At 39.3% G+C, this 22,929-nt stretch overlaps 1 protein-coding gene across 2 annotated transcripts in view; it reads right to left on the reverse strand.

Annotated features, from left to right (window-relative positions):
• Positions 1-22,929, reverse strand: part of LOC114290428 (protein ROLLING AND ERECT LEAF 2) — a 54,323-nt gene that overhangs the window by 27,486 nt on the left and 3,908 nt on the right. The window contains exons 1-2 of one of the 2 annotated variants that reach the window (XM_082890236.1): positions 21,813-21,952; positions 5,806-8,723 (exon numbers count right to left, since the gene is read on the reverse strand). In XM_082890236.1, coding sequence (XP_082746362.1) covers positions 7,150-8,208 — 1,059 coding nt within the window. In that variant the 5' untranslated portion in view covers positions 8,209-8,723; positions 21,813-21,952 and the 3' untranslated portion in view covers positions 5,806-7,149. Of the gene's footprint in view, positions 1-5,805; positions 8,724-21,812; positions 21,968-22,929 lie in introns of those variants that run through there. The other variant, XM_028234336.2, reaches the window with a different exon arrangement.

The following is a 22,929-nucleotide window of genomic DNA, read 5'->3' on the forward strand; positions in this document are numbered from 1 at the left end:
CTGCTCATATGGCTTCAACTGCCTAGACGCGTATGCCACTATCTTATCATTTTGCATCAGGACACAACCCAAGCCCATCTTCGATGCATCACTATAGATGGTAAAACCTTCATCTCCGGACGGAACTATAAGTACTGGAGCACACACCAATCGACTCTTTAGATCTTGGAAACTCTTCTCACAATCATCAGACCACTCAAATTTAACCCCTTTTTGTGTTAAACGAGTTAAAGGCATAGAAATTCGGGAAAATCCCTCAACGAACCTTCTATAATATCCTGTTTATAGATGTAAAGGTGGCTGCTGGTTTTGAATTGAACAGGTATGAAACCTGTTGGTTTTGAATTCAAACAGATTTGAATCTGTTGGGTTCATAATATAAACAGATACAAAAAACGGAAAGGGCCCTGTTTGGATGTACGTTAAAAACCAGACTAGTTTATTTCGGGAAGGGCCCTGTTTGGATGTACAGTAAAACCAAACCAGTTTATTTCCGGTTTAATTTGAATTCTAGATTTTATTTTATACAAAATAAAATTAAATTCAAATGTTTTTTGCCCAAAAAGATTAGTATTGGGCCGAACAAACCCAACCCAACCTCACACCACGCACCCGCGCCCAAGCCCAGGCCCAGCCCAGCCCAGCCCAGCCCGCCCGACCGGAGAGACGGCGGCGGCAGAGCGCGCGCGCGTGTGTGGTGATTTTTGGGTCCAATAGGTCTAGCCCATTTTGCCCATAACCTCTCCCTCTAAAACACTTGGGTACCCCTTGGGGCACACCCCAAGTACCAAACCCAAGCCTTATAAACCCATTCAAAACTTCTCACCAAATTAATGTGGGACAAGCCATTTTACAACCTTAAGGAATTCCCACCAAAACTCCATTTCCATGGAGCACACTTTGGCTTCAATTTCCCATTCACTCGGTAATGGTTTTGAGCAACCAAATATACCACGTGAATCACAACGCGGAATAGAACACGTTACCACTTTGACCCGTGAAAATCGACGCACGGGGCCCACCTAAAAAAATAGACCAAACTTAGGAAAAAAATTCTGGTTTTATCCAAAATTTTATAACCATTTCCAACAATTCCCCCACATGAATGGAATTTGATGACAACGGAAATGCAACAATATGCAGACTTTATCGAAAGAGTATAAGTCGAAAATATCTTGCATCAGGATAGGTAGCTTTCGGCCTTGAACCTTCCCTAGCGATAACCTATCGGACTTACTGGCTAACCAATGAACGCGATGCCTTGAATTGTTCAGCCGTTTGTGTAAGCCAAGACATTAGATTTCACACAAAATATCTTCTAACACATCGTGGTTCTCAATGTTGTGTTCATTTTGGCCTTGAACGCGCCTGGTTTTCATAAGTGTTTCTAGAGAATTTAGCCTCCTCATTCTCATAGGACCGGCCCCAGTTCAACACTCATATAGGTGATTCTTATTGTGAGTATCTCCTTATACTCGTCTCGATTAATGCCTCAATCAAGATATAAGTAATCATTAAAAGCAAAGCTTATCCTTATACCCCTGCATACAGCATATGTTGCAGATATCACTCTCACCATAGGAATGGGTAGGGAATTTTTAAATCCTTGGTGATTTCTGGCGAGCCATACATAACTTAGTTGTCCCTTTGAACTTAGTTCTTGGGATCTCCACTCATATAAGTAGGGTTACCATTATGACGACTCTTATGTAATAGGCTTTAATCCCATCCCCTTCGAAGAACTATCCACTAGTGGATTTTGAATCTTTAGTATCCGATATCCAATTGGCATCACAATAACCTTCAAGTACTGCTGGATATTGAGTAAAGTTCAAACTATGATCACGGGTGAATCTTAGATATCTAAGAACCTGAATGATCGCTTTCCAATGGTCTTCTATGCGGTTACTAGTGTACCTACTTAATTTACTGATAGCGTAAGCTATATCAGGACAAGTACAATTCATTAGGTACATTAGGCTTCCAATAATTTGGGAGTATTTTAACGGAGACACTGCATCACCTTTATTTTTTGATAAATAAAGATTGACGTCTACAGGTGTTCTACCTAAATTCATATCATCCTTGATAAATTTATCAAGAATTTTCTCAATATAATGTGATTGAGATAATGCATATCCGTCAGATGTTTTAGTAATTTTCATTCCTAATATAACATCTACGACCCCCATATCTTTCATATCAAATCTTTTGTTAAGCATCTGCTTAGTTGATTTGATCATGTTTTGACTGCTTCCAATAATAAGAATGTCATCCACATAAAGACAAACTATGACATATCCTTGGTCAGTGTTTTTAACATAGACGCATTTGTCACATTCGTTTATCTTAAACCCATTAGTAAGCATTGCATGATCAAATTTTTCATGTCATTGCTTAGGTGCTTGTTTTAATCCATAAAGGGATTTTACAAGTCGACAAAATTTCTTTTCTCGCCCTGATACTACAAACCCTTCGGGTTGCTCCATATAGATCTCTTCATTTAGATCACTGTTTAAGAAAGTTGTCTTAACATCCATTTGATGTATTTCTAAATTAAACAACGCTGCTATAGAAATAAGCATGCGAATGGATGTTATTCTTGTCACAGGGGAATATGTGTCAAAATAGTCCAGACCTTCCTTTTGTCTGTAACCTTTAATTACAAGTCTTGCTTTATACTTGTCAATTGAACCATCTGCTTTCATTTTTCTCTTGAATATCCATTTATATCCAAGAGGTTTAGAACCTGTCGGAAGATCCACCAATTCCCAAGTATGATTTTGCATAATGGATTCAATTTCATTATTAACAGCCTCTTTCCACAAAGGTGCTTCAGGACCTGTCATTGCTGCCTTAAAGCTTTGAGGTTCATTTTCTAACAGGTATGTCAGAAAATCTGGACCAAAGGATTTTGATGTTCTCACTCTCTTACTTCGTCTTGGTTCATCATCAGTTAAATCCTGTTGATCGAGACTATTACTAGTCTTTTGTGTTTGATTGTCATTAGTCTCTTGACTTTGTGTACAATCATAAGTTCTTTTCTGTGAACCTAATTCATGTCCTTTCTTGTAAGGAAAGACATGTTCAAAAAACACAGCATTCCTTGACTCTATAATAGTGTTCACATTTATATCAGGTATTTCTGATTTATAAGTCAGAAACCGATATGCACTACTATTCTGAGCATAACCAATAAACGCACAGTCTACTGTTTTTGGTCCAATCTTAGTCTTTTTAGGAACAGGAACTTCAACTTTTGCCAAACACCCTCACACTTTTAAGTATTTGTAGGAAGGTGGTCGACCTTTCCACAATTCATAAGGAATGCTTTTGGTTTTCTTGTGGGATATTCTATTAAGAACATAATTAGCAGACAATATTGCTTCCCCCCACAAGTTCTGTGGTAAGCCTGAACTTAGTAACATGGCATTCATCATTTCTTTTAGGGTTCCATTCTTCCTTTCAGCAATTCCATTTTGCTGTGGAGAATAAGGTGCTGTAGTTTGGTGAATAATGCCATGTTGTGCACAAAATTCATTTAATGGTGCATTATATTCACCACCCCTATCACTTCTAACCATTTTAATGGTTTTACCAAGTTGATTTTCAACTTCTGTTTTGTAGAGTTTAAACATTCTAAGGCTTCATCTTTACTTCCAAGTAAATAAACATAACAATATCTTGTGCAGTCATCAATAAATGTTATGAAATACTTTTTGCCTCCTCTAGTTTGAATAAATTTTAGATCACATACATCAGTATGAATTAATTCTAGAGGTTCAGTTTTTCTTTCAACCGATTTAAATGGAGCCTTAGTTTCGCTTCTACACAAATTTCACATTTATTATTAGGATTAATTTCAAACTTTTGTATATAATCTAAACCAATTAATCTACGCAAAGCATCAAAATTCACATGTTCTAATCTACCATGCCATAAATTTGACTCAAGAATATAAACAAAAGATGTGTTATTCTTATTCATAGCAACTTTCGGTACAACTGTCATTACATTCAACTTAAAAAGACCATCACTCATGTATCCTGTAGAAATTTAATGTATAAAGAGAAATAGAGAATTGTATTATTGATTGATATATGTTATATATATTACAATGATTCATGATTCCTATATATAGAAGAGGGTGAGTGTGTAGTAGGTAAGGAGTAGGTGAAGTGGAGGTGGTAGTGGTGTAGTGGGTTAGGTTTAGTGGAGTAGGTGAGGTGGTAGTGGTGTAGTGGGTTAGGTTTAGTGGAGTAGGTGAGGTGGTAGTGGTGTAGTGGGTTAGGTTTAGTGGAGTAGGTTTAAGTGGGTGAAGTAGGTGATAGGTTTTAACAGCCCCCCGCAAACTCAAGGGGGATAGGAACTAACCAACTTGAGTTTGGAGAGAGTTACAAAACAAGAAAATACATAAAAATAAAAGAGGATAGGTGACACTGTATGGTCATGTCAGACCATTGTTGAAGACACTGGATGGTGGTGTCATAACGTTGTAGAGGACACTGTATGGTGGTGTCATAACGGTGTAGAGGACACTGGATGGCGGTGTCAGACCGATGTAGAAGACAGTTTATGGGGTCATGTCGGACCGTTGTAGCTGACAATGTTGTGACAGTTGTTGTGACAGTTTACAGAGTCTTGCTGGACCCTTGTAGAAACTAACCGGAATCAATGTCGGGACAGTTTACAGAGTCGGGACAGTTTACAGAGTCTTGTCAGACCCATGAAGGAGCTAACCGGAATCAATGTCGGGACAGTTTACGGAGTCTTGTCGGACCCTTGAAGGAGCTAACCGGAATCAATGTCGGGACAGTTTACAGAGTCTTGTCGGACCCTTAAAAAATACACTGTATGATGGTGTATATAGGCTGCCCAAATATATATATATATGGATATATATAGTGAGCCCTCAAAAGTCGCGCCCTTAAAAGGCGCGCCCACTTCATCAAAAGGCGTGCCTGACAGAAAGCGTCGAGCCATCAAAAGGTGAGCCGGAGACGCGGCGAGGCACGTGAGCGACAGAGTGGCGTGTCGGCCTCGGCTATTTAACCAAGGTTGAGGCGGAGGCTGTGCAAACCAGTCTGAAACCGCCGAAAATCCTTTGAAAAAACTCTTCCGTTTCTGAGAAAGAGATTCTGGAACACTCTGTTGCCATTCTGTAACCAACCTTTCTCTGAAACACTCAGCAACCCATAACATGGCCTCGTCTTCCCGTTCAGCTACCCAGAATATGGCCTCTTCGTCCCGTGGTCTGCTCACTCTCTTTCCCGACCTCAACGAGTCAACAAGAGAGATAACTGGTGCGGTGGCCAGTGAACCTCAACCAAGCGCCTCTGGTTTTGCTCCGTTGAACTTTCCGATGCGGTCGGTGGAGCAAAAAATGGCGGTGCAAACTGATATTGAGGCCAATCAGTATACTTTGAAGTCATGTGTGGAGACCATGACGGCGGTCACAAACCTGTCGCACCGGCTGCAGAGTAGGACAAATGAGGTGCAACAGTTAAACTCCCAGCTGGCTCTGCTCCAACGCATGTATAAGGATGCGCGAGCAGAGATAAGTGTGCTAAAGGCAGAAAACAAGGAGCTGAAGCGGAAGGCCACCGTGATGTTCTGATTTGGAGGTCCACCATATGCTGTAGTGGAGGAGCAGGGAGGAGGAAACTTGCTTGGTGGTCTAGGAAGCACGGAGGCAACACCGTCAAGGGCCGTCCAGGACGGAGGCAAGAAGAAAAGACAGGATGCAGAGTAGAGAAGAAAAATCCCGCCTGTGGATGTGGTTGTGTGGGTTTTGTTTTTTTTTTTTGTTTTGTTTTTTTTTTTTGTTTTTTTTTGTTTTTTTTTTTTTGTGAAAATTGTGATCGGGGTTGATCCCTGAGATGAATAAAATATGGTTTGGTGTGCAAAGCTATATGGAATGAATGGAATTTGAAAAAGATTAAAAATAATGTGAAAGAAAAATAAAGAAAGAAATAATAAGAATATAGGTGAAATCAAAACGAAAGATGGGAGAAATAAGGAAAGTGGTTCACGTGGTTTCTTGGCCCACGGTTTTGTGAAAATCGGCAATGGTGTTCGGTTTTTTTTTTTTTTTTTTTAAATAATAATAATAATAATAATATATATGTATAGATAGAAAAGAAAAGAAAAGAGAAAAAAAGAAAAGAAATTGAATTCAATTTATATATATGTATAGGTTTACATATTAAAATATAGATAGAATATATTATGATGAGGTTTTGGGTGGGAAAAATGATAAATTATTTTAACAGCGAGTGGGTGGTTCATGTGAGTAGTCTCGTGGGTGATAAGAAAAAGAGGGAGTGTGTGATATATAAAAGAAAAGAAAAGAAAGTGGAAAGAGAGTGTGAACATATTGATGATGAAAAGTGGGAACCAACCCATGTGGGTGGAGGTGGTGTGTAAAGCGTGAATTGAAAGATGAAATAAAATAATAAAAAGAAAGGTGGGTGGTGTGGGTCAGCAGCACACATCATGTTCTTTGCATCCCACATGTGCTGGGGCAGCTCTGGGACTGAGTTCTGAGGCTCCATAGCCCATTGTTCCATAAAAAAAAAAAAGCAAGACCATATGGTGAAACAGCAGCACAATCATCATTCACTTCAGGTGTTGATGCAGAAGCCAGGCTGATGTTTTTCTGTTCTGCATATTCATTCGACTCAACAGCACAATGGACCATGTCATTGAAATTATTACTGAAGGACCAATGCATTGCATCAGCCTCCTCAGGTATGATGTTAGCTTCATTTGATGCCAAACAACTAATGTCACCCTTGAAGGCATCTTCCTCCACTGCATCTTCATTGCCAAGTAATTGCTCTTTCGAAAGTATTTGAGAACTTTTTAACAGTTTCAAGTAGTCTGGAACAGTGCATCCGAACCAGTGCCGATCTGAAGCCAAGCTTGGTTCTGGAAGTTTACAGGGCTAGAGTTGGGTTCTGAAAGAGAGAGTGTGTGTTTGGTGTAGGTGACCAAGATGGATGATGGTGATGATGCTCTGATCTTCAAGGTGACCAAGATGGCAGCGGAGTCAAGGTATGTGTAGAGAATTTTAGCGGACTAGGTTGAGGTCCGGCGGACAGCCAAGGCGAAGTTGCCGCCCGCCGGTGAAGCAAAAAATATTAGGTTCTAAACCTGCTCTGATACCATGTAGAAATTTAATGTATAAAGACAAATAGAGAATTGTATTATTGATTGATATATGTTATATATATTACAATGATTCATGATTCCTATATATAGAAGAGGGTGAGTGTGTAGTAGGTAAGGAGTAGGTGAAGTGGAGGTGGTAGTGGTGTAGTGGGTTAGGTTTAGTGGAGTAGGTGAGGTGGTAGTGGTGTAGTGGGTTAGGTTTAGTGGAGTAGGTTTAAGTGGGTGAAGTAGGTGATAGGTTTTAACATACATACCACTCTTTGTTAATACAAATTTATCAGACTTAAAGACAAGCCTAAAACCATTTTTACTTAACAAAGAACCAGAAACTAAATTCTTCCGGATGTCAGGTACATGCAGTACGTTGTTGAGAGTTAGTTCTTTCCCTAATATCATCTTCAAGATAACTTTTCCTTGTCCAGCCACAATAGAAGTAGAAGAATTTCCCATGAAAAGTTGTTCACCATTTGCAGCCTCATTGTAGATAGTGAACATCTTCTTGTCCGCACAAATGTGACGAGTTGCTCCAGTGTCAACCCACCACTCTTTGGGATTTCCAACCAAGTTAGCCTCAGACACCACAGTAAAAAGGTTGATGTCATTCACTCCATCAGAGATGTAATCTAATTCAGTTACATTGGCTTGATTGGTAGTCTTCTTGCTTGTACTTCCATGATCCTTCTTAAGGCGGCGGCAGTCAGAAGCTCGATGTCCAGTCTTGCCACAGTTATAACATTTTCCTTTGAACTTCTTGTTGCCATTGTTGTCGCCTTGTTTAGGACCCTCTCCAGTAAACTTTCTCTTTTTGTTATGTGGTTTATGAACTTGTTCAACCACATTAGCCTTGGACTCAATGGGATTTTTCCCATTCCTCTTTTCAGCCTTTTGGTTATCTTCCTCAATTCTCAGTCTTACAATAAGTTCATCCATGGTCATCTCTTTGCGTTTATGTTTTAAATAATTTTTGAAATCTTTCCAAGCCGGTGGTAACTTTTCCACTAAAGCAGCGACTTGAAAAGACTCGCTAAGAGACATACCTTCTGAATGAATATCACGCAAAATTATCTAAAAACTTTGAACTTGAGATATTACCGTTTGGGAATCTACCATAACAAAATCCAGAAATTTACCAATGACAAATTTCTTCGTGCCGGCATCCTCTGTCTTGTATTTCTTCTCCAAAAAATCCCACAATTCTTTTGCTGACTTCAAAGGACTGTATACATTATACAACATGTTGTCAAGGCCATTGAGGATGTAGTTTCTGCACAGGAAATCTGAATGTTTCCAAGCATCTACAGCGGCAACAACTTGCCGACAACTTTCACCCTCTTTAAGTGCTGGAGCCTCTTCATGGAGAAACCGGGTCAAATTAAGAGTTGTAAGATAGAACAGCATCTTCTGCTGCCATCTCTTAAACTCGATACCATTAAATTTTTTCGGTTTTTCTCCATGATTGATTGGTACATGAACATGGTTGTGGACCGGTGTTGGTGTAACAAGAGGGGTACCACTACCAGATGCAGTTTCAGTTGCAGTAGCCATAATCTCTGATTACAAAAATCAGAAAATATTAAAACACAAATTAATTTTCTAGTTACTAAAACCAGAAAATAAATTTATAATACAAAATAATTTTATTTTTCTTGTTACTAAAACTAGAAAAATAAAATATCACAATAATTTTCTGTAACACAATTAATATTCTGCAATTGTTAATGACACCAGTATATTACTACTAGTTGTCAAAGAAAAGAAACAGTATATTACTACTATCTGTCAAATAGCATAAACACTATTTGTTTTTCCAACCAAAATATGTCTTTATGAAATTACAGAAAATTAAATACAATGAAGATTCCAAAAACGGATCTGTCTTAAGATTGTAGGACAATCTTCACTGTATTTAAATAAATTAAATTCTATTGTGTACTGAACAACAACCAGAATATAAAGAAATAAAGGAAATGAGAGAATTTGTTTGATTACAAAAATCAAACTCGAAATAAAAATAAATAAATAAAAACATATTTTATTTTGTTACAAAAACAAAATTAAAATCTGATTTAAATAAACAATAATAACACTGAAAATAAATTAAATAACTTACATGATTTAATTTCTTCGAATTATAACCTGATCAAGTTCAATATTTGACACTGTGTCCTTAAGACAAATTCGTCCTCTCCATGGTACTTTCAGAATTTGGACGTCTATCTCCCAGGATGAAATGATCTACTACAAACAATAGCAGCACTACAAATTGTTTGCCTTACGAACACACTAAGTGTTTACACTCTTTCTTTTAGAAATTAAATGCAACAAAATGCAGAGATTTATAGCAGAAGATGGAGTACGAAAATTGGAGTAAAATCCAAATGGGAGGATAGTCTATTTATAGATGTAAAGGTGGCTGCTGGTTTTGAATTGAACAGGTATAAAACCTGTTGGTTTTGAATTCAAACAGATTTGAATCTGTTGGGTTCATAATATAAACAGATACAAAAAACGGGAAGGGCCTTGTTTGGATGTACAGTAAAACCAAACAAGTTTATTTCCGGTTTAATTTGAATTCTAGATTTTATTTTATACAAAATAAAATTAAATTCAAATATTTTTTGCCCAAAAAGATTAGTATTGGGCCGAACAAACCCAACCCAACCTCACACCACGCACCCGCGCCCAAGCCCAAGCCCAGCCCAACCGAACCCGCGTCCTGCGGCAGCGCGCGCGCGTGTGTGGTGATTTTTGGGTCCAATGGGTCTAGCCCATTTTGCCCATAACCTCTCCCTCTAAAACACTTGGGTACCCCTTGGGGCACACCCCAAGTACCAAACCCAAGCCTTATAAACCTATTCAAAACTTTCCACCAAATCAATGTGGGACAAGCCATTTTACAACCCTAAGGAATTTCTACCAAAACTCCATTTCCATGGAGCACACTTTGGCTTCAATTTCCCATTCACTCGGTAATGGTTTTGAGCAACCAAATATACCACGTGAATCACAACGCTGCATAGAACGCGTTACCACTTTGACCCGTGAAAATCGACGCACGGGGCCCACCTAAAAAATAGACCAAACTTAGGAAAAAAATTCTGGTTTTATCCAGAATTTTATAACCATTTCCAACAGTTGAAGGACCCTATGGTGTATAACTTAAGCCCTGTGTTTAGATCCTCTCCTTAAAAGGCCAAAGAGCAATTGCTAACATAGTAATGGAAGGGCCGCATGGCTTCTTTTCCAAAAGTGACGTATGATATTTATCAAGGTGGTAATGTTTCTGCCATTCTGGTCAAGTCAGTATTAAATTTACAATAAAAAAAAAAAAAAAAAAGCCCTGTGAACATTAATGGACCTTTTAAGCTGGACCAAAATTATCATATTTCCATCACCTTCTGTAAAAAAAAGTGGGCCATGCATCCTGAAATCACTTTGTGTGGTCTAGTAGAAAGTTTCTAAAAGACATGACTCCTTGTCCTAAACTGCGGGGGTGCGAAGAATCTTTATTATTAAATTTTCAGAATTCAACAATGATGGGAAAGCAAATTTGAATGTGTTGTCAACAGGTAATGAGTTCAAAAACTCTAGATACAAACACAACATCATGCTTTATTAAGAATACTGACATAGACAGGAGGTTACTGGATCATGTACAGAGGCAATGCATTTTGAACAATGATGAATGATTGAATTAAGGCATGGTACTCTACAGTTCAAATGGCTTAATGACATAGGGCCGCACTAGAAAACTCGCAGTCATGCTGCTTGCTATTGATCATTAGGTGGGCCATATTTATTAAAAGCTTATTGATTTAGGCTACGGAGAGGTGACACTTGTAGGATCCAAAATCAGAAGAGGTAGGAGAGACTAAATTTCAAAGATTTAGTGGCCGAAATTGCCAACAGCATATTGATAGAACTTCTAGAAAGTAAACAATAGGTTTGGAGGTTATAATGAAGGCAACAAGGGCGGAAAAAGTGTTAGGGTATTGGTCTTGGGTTTTAGGGATTAAAAGAAACTAAAAGCATAGAACTTGTTTGTGATTTAAGCAGATTAATTAAAGGGCGAATTATACTAACAGTCCCTATAGTTTGACACTTGTGTCACTTTAGTCCTTGACTTTTTAATTGTGATACATTTGACCCTGAATTTTGAATCTTGTCGAAAGAAGGACAATAAAAAATGTTTCCTTTGCAAACAGTCTATTTCAAAGGCAACATCGTCATACAACTTTTTTGTATTGGTTAACTTGTATGTTGTTTGAAATGTAATGGCCTTTTTTTTAATGAATAATGCTGGAACTTTCTTGATTATAAAATTTTGTTTGATTTGGTTTTCAGAATCTATTTCAGAAAATTTTTGTAAGAAATTAAAAATTAAATTGATGAAAAAAATTAAAAGCACATCATTTTTATATAATTTTATCTTTTGGGAGGGTAGAAATAATTTTTTAAAATATTTTTCTTTTGATATTTATTTTCGTTAAATTAATTTCTATTTTTTCAAAAGTCAACTATGATAACAACTTTGATGTCATCATTAAAACAATCCATTAAATCAAAAAATACAAAACTAAAAATATTTCATATATTAAATATATCAATTATACATTAAAAGCCTAATAATCATCCATTATACGATAGCCATTCAAAAATATCTGTTAACAACAAATACAATCATTTAATATACGATAACCATAAAAAAATATCAACAAAAACAATCACCCATTACATGATCATCATCTAAATAAATACTAAAAATTAATTTGGTAAAAAAATAAAAATATAAAAGATTTATCATTTTTTATATTATTTTGTATTTGGTGGAAAGAAATAATTTTTAAAAATTCAAAAATAATTTTTGACATTTATTTTTATCAAACTAGTTTATATTTTATCAAATTAACGACTCTGCCCTTAAAATAGAGCAATTGTGTCTTCAATTGTCCTTATTTGGAACGAGATTCAAAATTCAGGGTCAAATATATGAAAATTGAAAGGTTAGGGACCAAAGTGACACAAGTCCCAAACTACAGGGACCGTTACTGTAATTCGCCCTTAATTAAACACTCCAAACAATTATACGAGAAGTAGAAGAAGAAGAATATTTCAGGAATCCCACCTAGAATCCCGTGGGCTTCGCCACGATTAGAAATCACTCTTACAATTAGGCTTCACCACATGAACTTCGATTATCTAAATTTAACTCACTTGAATCGAAAGAGCACATGTACATTTAAAAGGTACAGTCTCCTACTTCTACAACGATGATGCCAAAATTTGGAGCCTACAAACATTGGCTTCTACGAACTGTGCAAATGCCACAAGCGGATGGCACAACTAATGGTCTGGGTGTGTCAAGAAATGAGGACGTTGCCAACTTTAGGCTTCTTCAGCCGCTTGTAGTGTCTCATGATGGGTTGGGTGGCGGAGTGCCCATTGATGGAGATTACTTTGGGGCTTCAAAGCCTTCAGCTTCAGAGGTTTCAGATTGGGTTTTGGGGAGAATTAGCGAGGTCAGTCGGTTGTTGGAGATTTCATTTGAGGGGCATGAGGCAGAGGCTATGAGATTATTCTTGGCGGTAGAGACGTCTTGGTGCAGTGGGGTTGCGTCAAAGGAAGTGGTTCGGAATGGGGCTCATCATCAGAAGGGGGAAAAGGAGCTATGTAATCTGGAGTGCTCTATTAATTATGAGAATTGTTTTGCGGAGCAAGAGAAGAAGGTGAGGCGTGGGAGGGAGAAACAACTTTTGTTGAAATGAGACTGAACCTTTTATCTTGGAATGTGGGAGGGTTGAATGATAGGGGGAAGCTTGTGGCAGTGGGAGCGTTGTTGAGAAGTGTGAAAGCAGATGTGGTTTGTATTCAGGAAACCAAAATGGAGTGTCTAGGTAGGGATGTTATTAAGGAGATCTAAGGTGGTCGATGTATTGATTGGGTGTTCCTTCTGACGTCAGTTGTGGTAGGAGGGGTTCTAGTATGATGGGATAGTAGGGTGGTGGTGAGAGAGGAGACAGAGGTTGGGGCTTTCTCAGTGACCTGCTTGTTCAGATGTGTGGAGGATGGTTTCCGTTATGGGCCGGTGCGGGGTGTGGAGAGGAGGATGTTTTTGGAGGACTTGGAGTGTGTTACGTTTCGATGGGAGTCTCTATGGTGTGTAGGGGGTGATTTTAATATGGTGAGATAGCCGAAGGAAAGGTCTAGAGGGGAACGTATATCAGGTGTGATGTAGACTTTCTCTGACTTGGTTGATGAGTTGCATTTTGTGGATACGCCTTTACAAGGGGGGACTATACATGGTCTCGGGGCCGGGTTTCTTCCCAGATTGATCGGTTTCTAGTGACAGGAGATTGGGAGGAGCACTTTCTGGGGCGGTTCAATGTCGGTTGCCTAGGACAGTTTCTGATCATTGGCCAATTCTATTAGATGGTGGGGGTATTCGAAGGGGTCCTTCGCCTTTTCGCTTTGAGAACATGTGGCTCCGGTCGGATAGGTTTACGGCTGGGGTTAAGTGTTGGTGGGAGGGCTACGCTGTGTTCGATTCTCCGAGTCATAGGTTGGCGCAGAAGCTGAAATGGCTAAAGGCAAACTTGAAACACTGGAATAAAGAGGTCTTTGGTCATTTAGATGGGCAAAAGACTGCGGTGTTGGCTCAATTGCAATCTTTGGACGATATGGAAGCACATGTGGGTTTGGCAGATGAGGAGGTGGCTCAAAAGGAGCATTTGCTGGCTGATTTTTCTCTGATTGCACAAATGGAGGGGGTTAGTTTTAGGCAGAAGTCCAGGTGTTTGTAGTTGAAAGAAGGGGATCGTAATACAAAGTTTTTCCATCGGATGGCAAGTGCACATCAAAGGATGAATCAGATTAGGAAGATTCGGGTTAATGGGGTGGAGTTGACAGAATAGAAGGAGGTTCGGATGAGGATTATCAGGTTTTATGCGCATCTGTTCAGGGGGCTGGAGGAAGGGTGGCGTCCGAGGGTTGTTGGTTTGGATTTTGACATGCTTTAGGATTCTAATGTGTTGGAGCAGCCATTTACAGAACAGGAGATGGTGGGATTTGAAAGGGATGAGTGGAGATAAAGCTCCGAGTCCGGATGGATTTACAATGGCTTTTTTCCAGCATTGTTAGGAGGTTGTAAAAGGGGATATGGTAGCAGTGTTGTCGCAGTTGTACCAGACAGGCCAACTTGGGGGAGAGTTTCAATGCAACTTTTATTGCTTTGATTCCTAAGGTAGGAGGGGCTAAGGATATTCGGTAGTTGCATCCTATTAGTTTGTTGGGTAGTGTGTACAACATGTTTTTTTGAAAGTTTTGGCTAATAGGTTGCAGCTGTAGGTGGGGAAGGTGGTCTCGAAATCCCAACACACTTTTGTGGGTGGTCGTCAGATTTTGGATGCGGTTTTAGTGGCCAATGAATGTGTAGACTCTCGGTTACGGGAAGGTCGGCTAGACGTGATTTATAAGTCGGATATTGAGAAGGCTTACGATAATGTCAGTTAGGATTTTTTGAACGCTATTATGAAGCGGATGGGTTTTTGGGAACGGTGGAGGCGGTGGGTTTGGTTTTGTATTTCGAAGGTGTGGATGTCTGTATTGGTGAATGGGATGACAACGGGTTATTTCCAGACGTTTCGGAGATTGCGGCAAAGGGATCCATTGTCCCCTTTGTTGTTTATTCTTGTCATGGAGGTGCTGAGTCGGTTGTTGTCTCGGGCGGTGTAGGAAGGTTTGTTGGAGAGTTTTTTGGTGACAGATGGGGTTGGTGTTTCTCACCTGTTGTACGCTGATAATGCTTTGATTTTCTGTGGGGCTGATCCAAAGCAATTAGGGTATTTGCGATGTGTCTTGTTATGCTTTGAGGTGGTCTCAGGTCTGAAGGTCAATTTGGCTAAGTCAGAGCTGATTCCAGTAGGGAAGGTTGTTCAACTTCCATCTTTAGCAGCTATTTTGGGTTGTAAGGTGTCTCATTTGCCAGCGTCTTATTTGGGGTTGCCTTAGGGGTTCCTTATAAGGCAAGGGGGTGTGGGATGGGGTGTTGGAAAGGGTTCAGTGTCGGCTTGCAAGGTGGAAAAGGCAGTATCTATCGAAAGGAGGAGAGGCTAACTTTGGTGAAGAGTGTGTTGGGTAGTATTCTGACTTATTCTATGTCAGTACATGTCATTCCTGTGTCGGTAGCTTGTCGGCTGGAAAAGCTACAACGCGATTTTCTGTAGGGAAGTGATGGTGGAGAGTTTCGGTATCATCTCATTAACTGGGAACAGGTCTGTTGCTCTAAGACAGCTGGAGGGTTGGGGGTGCGTAAGCTGTGTAAGTTTAATTTGGCTTTGTTGGGGAAGTGGCTATGAAGGTTTTCTCAGGAACAGGATCACTTATGGCGTAGGGTGGTGGCTTCCAAGTATGGGTTGGGGAGAGGAGAATGGTGTACTAGGGTGGTGGGGGGTTCTCTTGGGTGTGGGTTGTGGAAGGGGATTTGGCTGGGCAGGGTCCAGTTCTAGGATAGAGTCCAATTTCGAGTGGTCAATAGAGCTCGGGTGCAATTTTAGAAGGATAAGTGGTGTGGGGAGGTTAGCCTTCAAGAGCGTTTTCCTTTGATCTACCGTTTGGTGGTGGATCCTGATGCGCCGGTGGTGTCTTACTTGGCTGGAGGGGGTGAGGGATTGGTTTGGGATATTGTACTTCATCAATATATGCAAAATTGGGAGGTTGGGCAGTTGGTGGATTTGTTGGCTTTCTTATAGGGGTTAAGGTTGGGCAGGAAGGGGAGGATGTTTTGGTTTGGGGAGTTCCAAGGGCTAAAGGTGTTTTTTCAGTCTTGTCTTTTTATTTGCCCTTGTGTGATGGTGAAGGAGGGGTTTTCCCCTGGCATTCTATGTGGGTCCCTGGTGCTCCATCAAAAGTGATTTTCTTTGCGTGGACAGTAGCTTTTGGTAGGATCTTGACTATTGACAGTCTGATCCGTCGGCATCATATTTTAGTTAATTGGTGTTGCATGTGTTGTGCGGATACAGAAACAGTGGACCATTAGCTGATTCATTGTCCATTTGCTTCTCGTTTTTGGGTACTTGTTTTCTCTTTGTTTGGAGTGGTGTGGGTTCAGCCGAAGCAGGTCAGGGAGGTTCATCATTGCTGGGGGGGTGGCCAAGTTAGGAAGCAGCGGCGGAAGGTTTGGGCGTTAGCTCCTTTATGTTTGATGTGGTTGCTTTGGCTGGGGCAGAATCGTCGGATTTTTCAAGGTTGTGCTCAATCCATTAGATGTTTCGAGTCTCGGTTTTGGGGTGTTTTATACAGCTGGGTGTCGAGAAGAGTGAATCCCAGATTTGTTTGTTATCTTAGATTTTATTGATGATTTAGTTGGTTAGGTCCCCGTTTTGCGGGATTCGTTTTGTATTCTTTTAGCATCTTCTTGATGCTGTGGTAATAAAATTTATTTATCAAAAAAAAATCCAAATTATAGATTAAGTGGTTTTTCATTTGAATTACTTAGTTTTTTTTTTTTTCTTTGCTTGTTTGTCGGTGTGATATTCATATACATAGAAAATCAAATATAAAACAATATATTTTTTATGTATCCTTTATTTGTACATGTCCTACTTTTCCAGGAATTGTTGGGTCCCTATTTGTGTTCGTATCCGTGCTACTTAGGTGATAAATCATAATTCACAATACAAGTAAGAAGAGAGGTATGCCAACCTTTGTTCAACAAATTTAACCTAAAACAAACTGCTGGAAATTTGTGTTAATGCATATAATTAGATAGTGGCATGTATAGAATATGATAGTGATGTTGGTGGTAGATAGTGGCATGTATAGAATATGATAGTGGTGTTGGTGGTAGATAGTGGCATGTATATAATATGATAGTGGTAGATAGTGGTAATATATAATATGTAAGTGGCATATAATGGGTTATAATGATGTTTGTAATATCTCCTATATAAGGAGTGTCATTTGGTCTTGTAAAATAAGAAGTTTTGAATATAACAGAAATATATTCCTTCTTCCTCATATTTTCGGAGTTCTTCTTCCTCATATTTTCTAAAATTTAAGTTAATAATCGCAAATCTTCAAAGAATCAACTAAAAGAATAATGATTTAAATTTATAATAAATAAATAAACAGACCTAAGTTCATGTAGCCTTGTTAGCAACTCAAATCTTGTAGATCTTGAAGATTGGAGAATCAAACAATGTAGATCTAAGATTTGTTGCCCAAGTGTGTCTCACAAGAGATTTTAGTAGCTAAAAGCTCAAAATAGTAGGCCTTTTATAGTCAGATCAGCTGAAAGATCAACTAAACCAAACCAAGCCTTAAGTCCCATCAAATGGGGTCGGCTACATGAATCCTTCTTCTCCACGGGCCCTATCAAAGGCCATTTCATTAGTCAAGTTAAGTAGATTCATATCTCTATTTATATCGCTAGTCAACATTAATCTAGGCCTACCCCGTCCCCTAATACTTTTATCTACCGTTACAGCATCGCATCTCTTCACTACTGCCTCTGTTGGTCTCCGTTGAATATGACCAAACCATCTTAAACGATTCTCTCTCAACTTATCTTCTATCGGTGGTACTCCTACCCATTCCCGAATACACTCATTCCTAATCCTGTCTTATCTAGTCTTACCACACATCCACCTTAGCATCCTCATCTCAGCCACACTCATCTTATCTACATGTTGTTTCTTGGTTGCCCAACACTCCGTCCCATACAACATAGCTGGTCTAATAGCCGTTCTATAAAACTTATCCTTTAGTTTAGTGGGTATTCGTTTATCGCACAATATCCCAGACGCACTTCTTCACTTACACCATCCCGCCTTAATCTTATGGGCCACATCTGCATCAATCTCTCCCGCTGTTGTGATAATCAACCCTAAATAGCGAAAATGTTCACTCTTAGGCAGTTCTTGGTTCTCAATCTTCACTTCTCCTCTGCTTTCATTGTTACTGTTACTAAATTTACACTCCATGTACTCTGTCTTAGTTCTGCTTATCCGAAATCCTTTAGATTCAAGAGCTTTTCTCTAAATCTCCAACTTTGTGTTAACTCCTTCTCTAGTCTCATCCACTAGCACAATATCGTCTGCAAAAAGCATGCGCCATGGCACGTCATCCTGAACATTTATCGTCAACTCGTCCATAACTAAAGAAAAAGGACAAGGACTTAAGGTAGATCCTTGGTGTAACCCTATAGCGATGGGAAATTCATTTGTCTCTCCAGCTGGCGATCTAATAGTGGTCACTACCCCTTCATACATATCCCTAATCACGTCAATGTAACATTTTGTCACCCCTTTCTTCTCTAACACCCACCATATTATATCCCGGGACACTCTGTCATATGCTTTCTCAAGATCGATAAACACCATATGAATGTCTCTTTTCTTTTCTTTATACTTTTCTATTACTCTCCTCAAAAGATAGATCGCTTCCATTGTTGACCTACCAGGTATAAACCCAAATTGATTCTCTGACACCTCTGTTATGTCTCGCAATCAGCGTTCCATCACCCTCTCCCACACTTTCATTATATGACACATTAGCTTGATTCCTCTATAGTTGTTACAATTCTGGACATCACCTTTATTCTTATAGATTGGCACTAAAATACTCTTCTTCCACTCATCTGGCATGTTCCTAGTCAACAAAATTTTGCTAAACAACCTAGTCAACCAAGCAACTCCCTTTTTACCCAAATACTTCCAAGCTTCAATAGGAATATTATCGGGTCCTAAAGCCTTATTTGATTTCATCTTCTTAAGTGCAATCTCCACTTCAAAGTTTCTAATCCTGCGATAGAACCTATAGTCTTGGTTTATCGTATTACTCGCTATTTCTTCCCCTATTGTCGTACCTCCATGTTCCTCATTTAATAGTTTCTCGAAATAATTCTTTCATCTTTCCTTAATCTCATCATCCTTCACCAATACCTTAGAATCCTCACTCTTGACGCACTTGATTAAAATCTCTTGTTTTCCTCTCCCGTATCTTAGCAAGTTTGTATACCCTCTTCTCTCTCTCCTTACTATCTAGTCTAGTGTATAGGTTGTCATAAGCTTTCAACTTAGTCTCTCTTACTACTTTCTTGACCTCCTTATTAGCCAATCTATAGCTCTCAAGGTTTTTCTCAGTTCTATCCTTTTGCCACTTTTTAAAGCACTCTTTTTTTGCCTTAACTACTGCTTGAACCTCTTCCCTCCACCACCAAGTTTCCCTAGAGCTGGGTCTCGTTCCTTTCGACTCTCCAAGCACTTCCCTTGAGATTCTCCTCATACAATTGGCCATCGAGTTCCATATAGTGTTAGCATCACCTTCTAAGTCCCAAGTAGCTTCCTTATCCATTCGATTCTTAAATATTTCTATTTTATCCCCTTTTAGGTCCCACCATCTCGTCCTACGACGCCCACCATCCTTCCTAGCTTGGTATTGCCCTCTAAAACATAAATCTAGTACCAAAATCCTATGTTGAGAGACCAGACTCTCTCCAGGGATCACCTTACAATCATTGCATTTTAGGCGGTCCACTTTACTCACTAAGAAGTAATCTATTTGGCTCTTAACTAATCCACTCTTAAAGGTTATCAAACGCTCCTCCCTTTTCTTATACATAGTATTGGCTACCACCAGGTCAGAAGTCAACGCAAAATCTAAGATACTCTCTCCAGCCTCATTTCTGTCGCCAAAACCGTATCCACCATGCACCCTTTCATAACCTAGTTTATCTATGCCCACATGGCCATTAAAATCTCCACCTATAACCAAGTTCTCTCCTACGGGTATCTCCTGTAAGATCTCATCCATTTGCTCCCAAAAATCCCTCTTAGTCTGATCATCTAACCCTACTTGAGGGGCGTATGCGCTAATAATGTTCATTATATTCCCTCCAATAACTAGTTTAACTAGCATAATCCTATCCCCTTTCCTAGTGACCGCCACTACACTTTCTACAAGACCCTTGGCAATTATGATTCCTACCCCCTGCATCTATCCTTACCACTATAATATAGTTTAAAACCGGTATCCTTAATTTCCCTAACTTTCTCTCTCGTCCACTTAGTTTCTTGTATGCAAGCTATACTAACTCTCCTCGTAGTCATAACATCTACCAATTCTATCTTCTTACCAGTTAAGGTTCCTATGTTCCAAGTGGCTACCCTAAACCTATAGTCTTGGATTAGCTTCTTTACCCGCGCTCATCCAGAAAAATACGGAAACCTTTGCCCATTTTTCACCGCACTCAGGCGTCGATGCGGCGCCCCTTGCTCACTTTTCGAAACACCCGAAAGCAGGCGCAACGCGTCACTTGAGGGGAACGACCCAGCATTTAAACGATTCAAAGTAGGATTCATTTTCATAAGGGATCCGAGCGGCTTTTTTTACGTGTTGGTTGTAGGCTACCTAACACACAACCCTCCTCCTTAACCCGGGTTTGGGACTGGCAGAGTTGTTAACAACCCCGGCGGAGTTCCGCTGAAAGATCAACTATTGTTACGTAATGACCGTATTGACAACTTGTACCGGATAGTTATGACCCTTACATAATGGTAACGGACCATTACGCCTGGGATTTTCATTCACACAGGCAAAATCAGCCATGACAAATGGCAGTGTCCTCTGATACCACTTAAGCAACAACATTACATAACGGTGGTCACCACTCTTTTGAACACTAACTCAATCACAAAAGTGCAAAATGATCAAGCAAAACAGTACAATCCCTACCAGTTGAAGAGCAATCAATTTTGACAGATATCCAACTTCTTACTGGTAATAGGACTCTAGCACCTATGATGAGAAAGGACACCAGGGCTGCTTTCCTGTTTTCAAAGACTAAGGCGGCCTATCTTGATAATAGTGACAAATAGACTTATTTACACAAACAGTGCCAGAGAAATGGTCAAGAAAGTTACCACAAATGATAGGGGCAGATATTGGCTAATTTAGATCCTTCTCAATTGGACAAACTCAAAAGCCTTCTTTTACATGCTCTTTATAAAGAGAGATGTTCTAATAATCAAAATAATGGGGTTTTGAAATCAGCTCCCTTCAATAAATATCTCAGATTTCATTTTTAAGTATTGGCAGTTTGGTCTAGGGAAGGATGAAAAATATTCAAAGAAGTCCATGTGAAGATGCATATTCATAAGATCATAAAACTGAAAGCATTAAGATTGAACATACTAGTTAAAGATGAGACTTTAGAAAAAATATGATCAGCAGATAAAATAGTGAAGCACAACAAAGTGACTCTACTGCCAATTCAGAACTTGTTTTAGTTTATGGCCAGTCCTCTTGCCAAAGCACTGTACACAATGCTTTAGCAGAAGCCAAAGTTGCTTTGGCAAAAGCCTCAGTCCAAGTTCATTATAAGAAAAATTCAAAATAAATATATCATTTAATTTATGCTTACAGAAGTTTGCTTTCCAAAAATATTTACGAATATATGACATAATGAAATTCCTGGATATGAACCACTTTCAAGGTGATGCATTGCTAATGAATAATGGTTATATCAGTTGACGATGATTATCAACTTGTAATTTACGACTGGCATGCATCAAAGTCTTAGTAACCATTCTTCCTGCAAGAAGACAGCATTAGAAAAGTACAACTTTACAATAGATGCTTACCTTAACCTCCTTATAAAGTTTCTTCTCCCATATAGACAGCTGCTCTAAAATTGATGAAAGGTTGGCAGTGTTCATGCACTCATCCTTCTCAAGACTCCCATTTTTAGCCTTAACCCTTTTCACTGCTACAAAACTCAGGAACCAAGAAGATAACACTGCAGTAAAACAGACAATTAGAAGGCTTAACAAGGAACTCAACTTTAATTTCCCTTTAGAAAGACAACTAATTAGTAACAAAATAAAATTTTCATGGTAGCCGAGGAGGTACACATGACCCCTTACTCGATGATCATATTTGTCAAATCCTACAATACTCGATGTGGTGATGGGGTTTGGAAATACCCTTTGGCCCAAACAGACTCTCTTAATCCTCGAATTGCTACCTGAAATGGGGGTGTATAGTCCGGTCGGAGGTACTGGAATTAGTACTCCGATGGACCAGTTAATATTCTCTCGGGTTTTTCTTTTATCACAAGTTATCACTCCTTTTTCACATGCCTTCTATTTGGCTGATGGTCCTCCTTTTTATATTGCTCCTTCAGGGGCCCACTCTCTATTACAGACACCCTGCCCTCACAGCTGGACCCCTAGTCATTTCCACAGGATCTGTGGCCTATTCGGCCCTACGAATAGGTTCTACTCGGCTACGGCCCTATTCATCACTGTATATTTGGCAGTCTTGAGGATAAAGCCCAATCTGGGCCGAATTAATCTCGGCCCCCACACTCGTATGTGTGTTCTATTCAATTTCAACCACTGATTATCAATGAATTTCAGGATAGTCGTTTCACTTCATACTTTCCAAGGTATGTTGGCAGCAGAATTTCATCGTAAGGTCTATAGTTTATTACTGTCAAAATTGGAAAAATATACTAATTGTTTAAATGTTTCTGAAATTAACCTATTACTAATATACTATCCAGTAAAAAATCCATCCAAGAACCTACAATTAGACAACTTTTCAGTGCAATCTATCAAGGGTTTGAAACCATTGCATTGAATGGAGCAATTTTGGCAAGGCTAAGATCTGAGGCCAAGCATTAGCACCACAATTATGCAACCTATCAGGCCTGAGAGGTGAGGCATTGAACTTCAGCTTCACACTCATTACTTTGAG

The sequence above is a fragment of the Camellia sinensis genome, chromosome 1 (genome assembly GCF_055761805.1).
Source record: "Camellia sinensis isolate YWXY chromosome 1, ASM5576180v1, whole genome shotgun sequence".
NCBI lineage: Eukaryota > Viridiplantae > Streptophyta > Magnoliopsida > Ericales > Theaceae > Camellia > Camellia sinensis.